The sequence below is a fragment of the Trachemys scripta genome, chromosome 2 (genome assembly GCF_013100865.1).
Source record: "Trachemys scripta elegans isolate TJP31775 chromosome 2, CAS_Tse_1.0, whole genome shotgun sequence".
NCBI lineage: Eukaryota > Metazoa > Chordata > Testudines > Emydidae > Trachemys > Trachemys scripta.
This window is the reverse complement of record NC_048299.1, coordinates 179,768,394-179,780,752: the sequence shown is the minus strand read 5'-3', so window position 1 is coordinate 179,780,752 and position 12,359 is coordinate 179,768,394. Positions and strand designations below refer to the sequence as shown.

Here is a 12,359-nt window from a genome sequence, read left to right as displayed (position 1 = left end):
AGCGGTAGTGGAGGCACTGCTGAACTGTGCCAAGTACCTACCCACTAATGAGAGCTAGCGGGAGTATGTGTACAGGAGCAGGGGAATTGCACCCCTAGCTCATTGTGTAGCTATAGCCTAAGGGATATTGAGCTAGATCCTCAGTTGGTATAAATCGGCATTGCTCCACTGAAGTCAATGGAGATACTTTGAATTATAGGTGTTGGGGAGAATCTTGCACAGATTAACAGAATACCTCCTCACATTTTTCAGAATATAAAATATACAAGTGATTCTCAACCTTTCAAGACTACTGTACCCCTTTCAGGAGTCTGATTTGTCCTGTGTACCCCCAAGTTTCACCTCACTTAAAAACTACTTGCTTACAAAATCAGACATAAAAATACAAAGGTGTCACCGCACACTGTTACTGAAAAATTGCTCACTTTCTCATTTTACTGTATAATTATAAAATAAATCAATTGGAATATAAATACTGTACTTACATATCAGTGTATAGTAAATAGAGCAGTATAAACAAGTCATTGTCTGTATGAAATTTTAGTTTGTACTGACTTTGCTAGTGCTTTTCATGTAGCCTGTTGTAAAACTAGGCAGATATCTAAATGAGTTGATGTACCCCCTGGAAGACCCACTGGGCTACATGTACCCCTGGTTGAGAACCACTGAAGTATACATTATGGGAATTACAATACATTTATTTTCATAAGATAAGGATTAGGCATTTAACTGCAACCTAGTAAATAGGAATTTGACATGCATATCAGTGGGATTTCTTAGTAAAATAGTAGATTGGATAAAATAATTAACTACATTGCCATAGTTAGGAAAACAAACCATTGTTTATTATAATAAAGGCACATATAGCGTTTACATTATAGACCATGTTTAGAATCCTAAGGTATTATTTGTTTCTGCAGTTCCAAAGCCTCTTCACTGCCTCCTGTTGTGGGATCCCGAAAATCGAAAGGGAGTGTAAGTAGCAAATGTAACAGTAAGATTTTTGCTGCTAACTCTGCTTAATTCCAATAGATGGAAAGTCATTATCCTTTGGAAAAAGAACAGGAGTACTTGTGGCACTCCTTTGGGTTTCAATTAAACGTGTGATAATATAACCCAGAGCCACCTGGTGGTATGTTTTATTACAGCTTGAAGAATATGGAACTATTCCCATGTCAATTAGACAAAAGAAATATCAGAAAATATTGTTGCTGTAATGGTCTATTTATTTTGTACAACATCTCTGAAACACAGCCAAAGACCAACTGTTGCTTTGAGATATTTCTCATAATTCTGGTAAACTATCCTTGTAAGTTTTCACTCATTTTTTAATTCAGTTTATGCAACTAAGGAAAATACACAATCAAGACTTCATACAAAGGCCAGTGAAGACAGTGGGAGTCTTTTCATGGTCTTCGAATCAGGCCTTAAAAGAATTGCCTATCCCATGCTCTAGGAATCCTTTACAGCCTGATTCTCTACTGCCTTACACCCTGTAAGCCATTTACACCTCATGGCAGGTCTTCACTACCCGCCGATCCGGCGGGTAATGATCTATCTATCGGGGATTGATTTATTGTGTCTTGTGTAGACACGGATAAATCGATCCCCGAAAACGCTCCCCGTCGACTTCGGAACTCCGGTTCGCGAGAGGCGGAAGCGGAGTCGACAGGGGAGCGGCAGCGATCGACTCGCTGCCGTCCTCATGGCCAGGTAAGTTGACTTAAGATATGCTGACTTCAGCTACACTATTCACGTAGCTGAAGTTGAGTATCTTAGGTTGACCCCCCCCCCCAGTGTAGACCAGGGCTCAAACACGTAGACTTTAAGGCCAGAAGGGACCATCATGATCACCTAGTCTGACCTATACAACTGTGCAGAGTGGGTATAAAATGCTGCCAGATCAGAATGGTAGTATTTTATTCCCTGCTTGCATTCACTGTGCACAGAGGTAAATGACCACAGAAGTTGAAGGGAGTGGAAAATCAGGCCCACAATCTATAAGTATAAACCCTGTAGTCTATCCCACCCACCCCACTGCCCCAAGGAACACTCCCCCCCCCAAAAGCCCCCACAACTAACAAAACACCAAGAAAATATGAAACTATTGGGAAAAAAAGCCTCCAGTCAATTCAGTTTAAATTCAATAGAAGATACAAACACCAGTATAAAGTGCAGTTTCCTTGCTTTGGTCACTGTATGTGAATTTCAGCATGCTAGCATTTTTTTTTATTAGTCTAATTTAACCATGACAAGTCTGGAAAAAAGAAGCGAGAAGCTAACAAGAATAATGGCTAACATTCAGCATTTATCTGCTTTATGGTTGTATCCCATGTAGAGAAGTAACACAGACAAGATAAAAAATGCACAATTGACACACTGATGCATAGTAGACATTTTAATATATGTAGACTTTTTAGGAATGTGCAATATTGATATTAACTATCTGGGGCAAGATTCTCAGCTAGTGTAAATCATTGGAATTCCATTGGCCTTAATGGGCACCTACGGTTTTACTGCTGTTGCTGATTTGGACCAGCACTTTGATATGTTATGAATTTTGGAATTTGTAGGCATTGAAAGAAAAGATGAAATGTGGCTATATCCTCATTCTTCAATAAACAAAAAAGCCATCTTTAAATGAAACGAGGTGACATTTCTATTGACTAAATAAAAATCAGAAGAACCACAATGAACATGTTGTTTTTATTAAAAAATGCCAGTGCATAATACATATAGGATTTTGTTAAAGCAAAGGTTATTGTAGTGAAGTCAGTCCTGAGACCTTTGGTTAAAGATAGGTATTTCCTCTCAACTTCATCAGGGGGGGAAAACCATGCTGTCCTTGTCTATTCTGCCCACGTTGACACTTTGTAGAATTACAGGGCCCTCTAGTGTCCAAGATTTAAATAGTTTGAATTGTTCAAACAGCTGCACCCAGTGAAAGTACCAAGTGGAATTTACTTGTCCTTTCTGATTTAACTAAATGGCATTATATGTGTCTGAGATATGTAATCTACTCTGCATACATATTTATGATATAACTTTTATAAAAATTATTGTGGTTTAAACTAAGGAAAAAACATGTGGAAGTCACAATTTTTTTCAAGCTAAAGATTGTGTTAAACTTAAATGTGGTCAATTAAAGGGAAAAAGTGCATGCTGTTTAATTAGAGAACATTATTAGATTGACAATTCCAAATGAAGTCAGTGGGCGCTGTGAAGGATTGGGCTCCTATGAAAATCAGCTTCTAGATATCCTTTTAATATGCATTATCGTATTCCTTCAAAGACGACTTTCAAATATGTCTTCTGAATTTGCCATAGTAAGTCTCCATAAAGAGACGTGGGTCCAGATCCATTGCTCAGTTTCTAGATGCAAAATGGGGAAGTGATTCAGAAGCAGCAGGGTGGCTGGCCTCTTTCAGGATGTCTACAATGAAGAACATCAGTGCGAATGCCAGATGTCTGCCAGTGCCTCTGCCATCTGCTGTTCCTACTTAAGAGAACAACATACAAATGTAGTTTTGGCCATGTGATCAATTATTTACCAATCACACTGGTTATGAACATCCAATGACTTTATATATGTATATGCATGTATTAATTCACATTAAGGAATCTTGTATCAAAGAGGGCATGCCTGATTTTCCTGAGGGAATTCACAGCATTAATTGAGTTAAATGAACTGACTTTTTTTTCTTTTTTGAGTTGACAAGTTGATGAAAGGTTATGGTTTCTTGGATTATTTTAGATAGCATCTAAAAGCACTGATAGTTAATGAATATATCTGTTTGTATACTTGTTGTCTGTATAAACTATGACTTAGGTAGCTTACAGTGAAACTTAAAAAAAAAATCTATCCTATATTCATCAATGAAAATTCTGAATTTTTTCTCTTAGGGAAATGATCGCCAATCTAAATCTACTGTTGGCTCCCGTGACACAGGAGACATGGTGTCATCTCCTCAGCCTCCAAAGAGAAAGGAAAAGAGAGAACAGACTCAAGAGAAGATCAGTTTTTCTAACAAACCCACAAAAGTGAAGCAAAATATAAGAGCAACAACTTATATCCTTCAAGATAACGGTGAGTATTTAGGTGAAGTATAACATCATGTAGGTTCCTGAACACTCAGGGCCAGATTCCGGTCTTGGTTATACCAGTGAAAATTTGGAATTACACATTGGTGTAAATCCCAATGAGGTCATCAGATTTTCAGTGTACTTTGTCTGCCACATTAATTTCCAGATCAAATCATCACGTATCAAATGTATCTGTATGCAGCATTCACAGCCGCAGCCCAATTTATAAAAGACAGACTAACCTGGTATATACCATATATAATGTAAGCTAAATAACTTAGGGTTGCCCAACCTTTTATGCTTTTGGTACAGGCATAACCAATGGAAAAACACTGTCAGAATCCCTTTGTCATTGTTCTGCATTGAAAAAGAAAAAAAAAAAGAAAAAGAAAAGCTGGCCTGCTCCAAGGACATTACAATGTCCCAGAGGATCCCTGCTGGCTGCCTGGTTCTGATAAAACAAAATGATTTAGACCCAGAGGGAATAGATCAAATGTAGAACTCCAATTATCCAATAGCTGCAGAGACTAATCACACTTCAGACTTGCTGGAGGCAACTTCTGATTTGCTTCCCCACTGTGTCATGGCAGCAATTTAGAAATTTAATAATAAATGTTCTCTTTGGGAAATTGCTTTCCTCCCCTTACGGTGTAAGAATTTGTTTTAAGTCTAGAAGAATATCTACTCTGGACAGATGCTATTGAGACATTAGTGTGCTATTTTTTCTTATTAATAATGGTTCAAAAATTGTTAACATGGAGCAATTAATATCTGTCACGAAAAATAAATTACACTTTTCATAACTTCTGATGTTTCCCCAAACTGCTGTTAAATGTGCTATAATTATGCATCATGCTTTATAACTTTCACGTATTGGATCCAATAGTGCCTCTACAATGGTACAGGATTTACAAATTGTATTTCCTGATTCTGAGGAGTAGATTTGAAAATTGGCATTGAAAGATCAATGAAACCCTTTACTCTGAATCACTTTGTAGTATAATGGTATCTTTCTTAGAAGAAGGTTGTAGAATTGCTGCTTTATTTTTATTGTGAATCTAATGCCCTTGAATTGTAGTACTGATGTTACTATAGGTTGACATCATTATCCAGCTGTTTATGGGTCATGTTCAAACTATGTTTGTTTCTTGACAGAGAGATAATTTTCTTCTTATACTAAAAGTGACCAAGGGCAATTTTACTGTCTGCCTTTTAGAACTGGCCATCTTCATAGGTTCCCTTTCTTGAAATTGCCTCTGCAGATTCCTCTCTTAAAAGCTATATGCCATGACTTGCAATCTGCAACTTGGTTTAACTGATAGAGGGTAGTCACCCTTGGATGCACCATTCTGAAATTCCAGCTGCAGTTATCAAAGGCTCTGCCTCCTACCTGTTCTCAGGTCTTGGCTTTTCACTGCTAAAGGAGTTTCTTAAACAATTCTCTTATCCCTGATTATGTCATTTAGTTTAATACTACTAGTTATTCAGTAGGTAGTAGTTAAAGTGCTTAAATTAGATGATGATAAGGATTTAATTATGGTTGAGGCTACGATTATGTCATGGAGGTCGCAGAAGTCACGGAATCCATGACTTCCAGTGACCTCCATGACATTGGGGGCCCTGCAGCTGACCAGCTGCCGTGCGGTGTGAAAAACTGCGATCTGACTGAATGTGTTACTTCGTGTGAGCATGCTCAGTACACCCTAACAGCAGGGGACACCTGCAGCAGCCCAACAGGCGGCAGAACCCCTCGCAACTGACTGGCTGCCTCTGGGGACCCCAGAGATGCCCAGCTGCTGCCGCCAGCAGCAGAGGGATCCCGGAGCTACTCAGCAGCCGCTGGAAGGGGCCCCAACAACTCCCCAGCCGCCAGCAGAGGTGGCGTGGGGACCCCCCCAGTTCCAGTCCCGCAGGGCAATGGGGACTCTGCAGATCCCAGCTGCTGCCAGCGTGGGGTGTGTGTGTGTGTGTGTGTGTGTGTGTGCGATGGGGAGGAAGGGGGAGGGTGCTGGACCCTCCTCCCTCCCCATTTTGTCAGGGACATATGTAGTAAAAGTCAGGGACAGGTCATAGCTTCTGTGAATTTTTGTTTATTGCCCGTGACCTGTCCCTGACTTTTACTAAAAATATCCATGACAAAATTGTAGCCTTAATTATGGTAGATCTGGAGAAGCCTTGAAGCACTGCACTTAATGAAATAGTATTTGCCACAGACTAGGATGTTAAGAACCTGGAATGCCCTGCGGAAGGGTATACCTTGCAAGGAGTCTCTTACTTTTGTATTTTTTGCCTTTGGTGTTAAAAGCAAGAAGAGAGGCCATGCTCTTGGAGAAGGCTTTGTCTGTTTGGCTTACAGTTTTTAAGGGCTCGGAGACCTCTAACTCAAAATCCTCAGATCAGTCTCCAAGAATATAGGAATTATCTTCTGTTCAGACAGTTCCATCCTGGTTAACTTGAGGCCTTGGAACCTTTTTCTTCTTCTTAGAAAAGAAGCACTCAGTAGTGTTGAGAGACTCTTGATGCAGAGGTCTTAAAGTAGCTCTCAAAATCCAGGTGTATTGATCCACTCTCCTGTTTGGTATATTGAACCTGAACCTCTGGGACGAGATGTTCCTGATTCCAAGTTAAGGAGTCAGTGTACACGGTCTTCTCTGATCCAGGTAACTCTGACCCAGTGATTTGATAGTGTCAGTTTGTTTGGAGTGAGGATTTTCATAAGTCAGGGTTCTGGTTCTGGAAATATTTCTTTAGGTGGGTTCCTGAATTCACGTAGACACCATTGTAAGAAAGATAAGGTATAAAACAAAACCTTAATTAAGCAACTGCTTAACTGATTATCTGTACAACCTTTCTTAGGGTTCTTTTAATTTCGATTGCTTAACTAAAGAAAAAGGACTTGAGAGTTGAATGTAGTTTTATACAATTTATTAAATATCCTTAATAATAGCAACTAATAGTATAGGATACAAGAACGCAAAAATAGTATTGGACTGTGATTTGACTAACAGACTAGAAAACTGGTCAAAATAACCATTCAGATTTTCAGAATCAAATCACATGACCACAATAGAAAACAACAATTATACTCAATTACTATCTTGGAAAGATGACTTTGTTTGGATTTTTGAATAAGAGTCCCTCAAAATAGGGCCTCACTTTCTGCTAATTGGTTATCAGCTCTGGTTTGCTAACAAGAGTAAGAACAATCCAAAGCTAGATCACAAGACAATTTAATCAATTATTTACATGCCAATTCACCAAGGTCTCCTTCCCAATGGATCTATAGTAGTCAACCCTTTTAACCTATTTTCCAATTAATCATATTAGTCCCAGGATCTGATTAACTATCTAGAATAAATTACTACATTTACAACAGACTGCATAGACTGAGTGCAGTTCAAGAAGCTTGCACACTTGGTTTCATTTATGTATGTATACACCTAGAACTTGAAAGGCAGTATGAAATCATTAACTGTGGTAGACACATGTCCATATACAGTGTTCTACAATCTTAGTTAACAACACTAGCTTGTTCTGTTTTAAGGCTACTTTACAATAGTCTTGATTGGCACCTGTTACAAAACAAAGACACACACAGTAACTCTATGATAGTCTTTAAGTCCATGGTATGCTCACATCTGGAATACTGCGTTCAGATGTGGCCTCCCCATCTCAAAAAAGATATATTGGAATTGGAAAAGGTTCAGAAAAGGGCAACTAAAATGATTAGGGCTATGGAATGGCTTCCGTATGAGGAGCGATTAATAAGACTGGGACTTTTCAGCTTGGAAAAGAGACGATTAAGGGGGGTGTGGTGAGGCGATGACTCACTGGCGTGGCACCTCCTGCTGGTTGTCCAGGGAATTAGCTCTTCCAGCCCAGAGTGCCCTCTGTGGGCCAGTGTCTCGCCTGCTACTGGCCCCGTGTCCTTCCCAGACCCCGGTGCCCTTTGTCCAGGGGTTCTGCCCACCACAATATCCACTCACTCTGGGTCTCCCCTCCCAGGGCAACCCCCAACCCCCTATCCCCACCTTGCCTTAGTGGCTACTGCCAGTCATCATCTAGCCCTCGTTCCCTGGGGCAGACTGCAGTCTATAAACCACTCATCATTGGCAAGGGGGTTGGACCAGCTGCCTCTGCCTATATCTGGGCTGCCCCTCTGCAGCCCTGGTACCCTTTTGTGGGCCCTTAACTTGGCCTGCAGCCTGGGGCTTTGCTAGGCTGGAGCTCCCAAGCTCCCTCTGCCCTTCCCCAGCACTGCTCCACCCTAGGTATCCTCCCCAGCTTCCCAGGCAGCCAGGTCCTTCTCTTTCCAAAGCTAGAGAGAGTGTCTGTCTCAGGCTCTGGCCCTCAGCCCTCTTATAGAGCCAGCTCTGGTCTGATTGGGGCGTGGCCCCACCTGTGGCTGCTTCCCCCAATCAGCCCAGCTTTTCCCCTGCCAGAGCCCTCTCCCAGGGCTGTTTTAAGCCCTTCAGGGCAGGAGTGGGGTGACATGATGGAGCTCTATAAAATCATGACTGGTGTGGAGAAAGTACATGAAGAAGTGTTATATACTCTTTCTCATAACACAAGGACTAGGGGTCACCAAATGAAATTAATAGGCAGCAGCTTTAAAACAAACAAAAGGAAGTATTTTTTCACACAATCAGAGGGGTAGCCATGTTAGTCTGGATCTGTAAAAAGCAACAAAGTGTCCTGTGGCACCTTATAGACTAACAGATGTATTGGAGCACAAGCTTTTGTGGGTGAATACTCACATGCGTCTGACGAAGTGGGTATTCACCCATGAAAGCTTATGCTCAAATATGTCTGTTAGCCTATAAGGTGCCACAGGACTCTTTGTTGCTTTTTCACACAAAGCAGTCAACCAGTGGAACGCCTTGCCAGAGGATGTTGTGAAGGCCAAGGCTATAACAGGATTCAAAAAAGAACTAGAAAAGTTCATGGAGGATAGGTCCATCAATGGCTATTAGCCAGGATGGGCAGGGATGTTCTTATCCTGTTTGCCAGAAGCTGGGAATGGGCAATAGGGGGTGGATCACTTGATGATTACCTGTTCTGTTCATTCCCTCTGGGGCACCTGGCATTGGCCACTGTTGGAAGACAGGATAATGGGCTAGATGGACCTTTGGTCTGACCCAGTATGGCCGTTTTTATGTTCTTTAAATCATATACACAAGCAGGTACTCTTCTTTACTAATTAAGTACACATTTTCAAGAATTGATCAGTTGACTGATTTGGGTCATCATCCAAGAGAAGTGATAGTAACATAGCCTCAGATCTTTGCTCAGTCATCAGCTTTCAGTTCAGTTATCATTCACAGCAGGATTTGACACTGTGAACACAGGCAACGCAAAGGACAGACATGACCATAGGCTTTTTCTGGTACACTAGCAGGCAACCTGAATTGGAAAATAGAAAGTGCCTATCCAAGATAGGCACTCGATATCATCAGGAGGACACCCAGGTGGCCAGGCTAGGACCTCTGTCTTCTCTCCTCTCGTTGTCTTCGGCTTTTGGGAAACGACGTACTGAAGGAGATAGGCTGTTTTATCCTGTTTTTGCTGTGTGGTTTCACTTGGTCTCTCTTCTTGGAGATGATGGTGTGGACCAATCAGCTGGTGACCCATATTTCTTCTGAAGATTCAAAATGTCCAACCAAAATGAGTCATCCTGTCTCACCATCCAATCAGGGAATGAGACATCAGCTTTTGGGTTCTTACAATTGGGACTGGAATTTTCCAATCTCTTTGTGCTACACATTTTGTCACACTAGCTTGTATAAGACAAATTAGAGCATAACTGTTGGGACAGCCATCTTGGAACATACCTTGAACACTGGCTAATTTGCTCTGGTTAGCAACTTTCCTCCACAACTCGCTTTCTTTGGGCCCCTTTGCTAATCAGAGCAAATTAGCCAGTCCCTCCATACTCTTTGGGTCTCTTTAAACTTGTTTTGACAGTCCATTATACAATGCAAAGCACTTCAAGAACTATTGTTCTCCAGCAGGCAGGAATAGCTGTATGAATCTACCATTTCTATTCTTGTTCTAACAACAATGGTGGGACCTTGGTGTGTATGGCTGAGCCGAGTCTCTGTGTTATTACCAAACAGTTCATTTCTGACTAGTCAATTTTGTGGTCAAGTGTCCTTATTACCACACTGTTTGATTTTAGTTCCTTTTATTTACTGCCTCTTTCGGCACAGGTATATTATACTAACTTGATATCACAAGCATTTCTCATTGCAAACAGCCTTACTTCTTCACTTTATCACGTAAACTAAAAAAAATCAGTATGAATGCAACTCCTTTCTTTCCAAACAGGATTGCCCGGGAGGTAAATCCTGTCATTAATTTACAATATTTTGCCCCAAACTTTATAATTTATTGTTACATTCGCTTTTATACTCATTTTAATTATAATTTTAGGTTAAGAACATAAGAAAGACCATACTGTGTCAGACCAAAGGTCCATCTAGCCCAGTAGCCTGTCTTCCGACAGTGGCCAATGCCAGGTGCCCCAGAGGGAATGAACAGAACAGGTAATCATCGAGTCATCCATCCCCTGTCCCAGCTTCTGGCAAACAGAGGCTAGGGACACCATCCCTGCCCACCCTGGCTAATAGGTTCCATCAAGTTCCCCATTTTACTTCTGTATTTGGCACATCATATAATATCTTAGTTTGATATTAATTTAAGTCAGGGAAAAAGGGGAAGTCTCGTTGCAAAAGTCTGCATCAAGTCTGAGTTTTTTCAGACTATTGAAAAAATCTAGCCATTGGATTTTTATTCTCTTAGCCCTCTGTTCTGTTTTCATTAAAAGGCTTCGATGCCTGAAATATTCTTAAAGTGATAACTCATAATTTTGGGGCCTTAATGACTACACCGTATCACGATCATAAGGAAGACTCCACTCTTAGGCTGGGGCATCTGGCTTCAAGAGGCAGGGTCTTCTTATGGCCTTCTTCTCCTCTCCCAGATAAGGAAGGGAAGGAAGAGGGGCAGCCTCCCTATTTCCCGCTCTCTCCTTTTAGCACATTGGGTGCTGGCTGGAAGCCAGAGCCTCTTTTAGAGGATAGGAAACAAACATAGGATTCCCCCCCGGGACATCTCTCTTTCTGTACTGGTTGCTATTGCTGTTCCACCCACTGGCAGGAAAGGCTGGGAGCCCCAGAAACTCCCCCGCTAGGCATCAGCTGGCTCCACGCTGCTTTAATGTCAGATTTCCCTGTCTGGTGACTTGCATCAGCCAAAGAGAAGGGCGAGCTCTGAAGGAGCTGAGCTTCCTATACTGAGGAGAGGGCAGGTCTTTCTCTAATTTTAGATGAAGGAGGGAGGACTGTGCTTCCCTCTCTGTTTCCCTTACTTTAACCCTAGTGTGAAGGCACACAGGGCCAAGTGTGAAGACAGATAAGTCCAAGGCTTTGCTGCTGGTAGGAGACTGGGAGGAAGGAGATGTGCCTGTCTGTAGGTTGGGCTTAGCTGGGCCCTGAAGGCAGCTGCTGTGGGAAATGACTGCAACTGAGCTCCTGCAGCTAGGGAGGAGGCATCTTCATGGTCGGCCCTGCAGGTAGCTGCTGGTGAAGGCACACATGCAGCCACCGATGCCCACCCTCCTGATCATTCTCCCCTGCCTGCTGGCTATCTTGACTCTGTCCTGATAGGTCATGCAGACTGCAGGACAATTTGAGATGGCAAGCCACACCTCAAAAACTGGCCCATGTGCAAAATGATCCATAAAATGTAGGCTTCTTAAGAGGCCTGTGCAGGGTAAAAATGACTTGCCAACACTTTTTCAAAAATATCCTGTTATTTTTTTTTCATGCTGAAATTAAAATCTAATATTTAATTAAATAATAATAAATGTTATGATCAGACACACAGCTTGCAGACAGTAGTGCCATTCAGAGTTCAAACTGAATCCTTTCTAATAGCCATTACAGTAAAGATGGGACTTTGCCTGTGGTTAAATGACACTAGATAACCCACACTGAAAGTACAGTAGTGCTGTGCTAACAGAAAAAGCAGTGTCTCTAAGGTCCCCTTCCTAGAAACCTCTGCACTTGCATAGGTCCCCATTGACTTGCTGGAATGGGTCCTAAGACTGTAAAAACACATTTCTCTTTCTGGTGAGTCTTTGGTTAAGGACTGTTCAGAAGCAGTTGCAGACTTCCCTCTTGCCACCAGCCGTGGAATTATGTTTTCATTACTGAATGCTCTGATAGTTGTTCAACCAGATCAAATGAAAGAATAGCCAGGAAGCAGCTGCATGA

At 41.6% G+C, this 12,359-nt stretch overlaps 1 protein-coding gene across 6 annotated transcripts in view; it reads left to right on the top strand.

Moving 5' to 3' along the window:
* The window catches only part of DCDC2 (doublecortin domain containing 2), a 122,191-nt gene that overhangs the window by 59,228 nt on the left and 50,604 nt on the right, over nt 1–12,359 (top strand). For all 6 annotated transcript variants that reach the window (XR_004644682.1, XM_034762416.1, XM_034762417.1 and 3 more), the window contains 2 exons: nt 921–975; nt 3,904–4,087. Coding sequence is in view for 5 of the 6 variants with exons in the window: in XM_034762416.1 (XP_034618307.1) it covers nt 921–975; nt 3,904–4,087 (239 nt within the window). In the remaining variant the exon portion in view is untranslated. The remainder of the gene's footprint in view (nt 1–920; nt 976–3,903; nt 4,088–12,359) is intronic.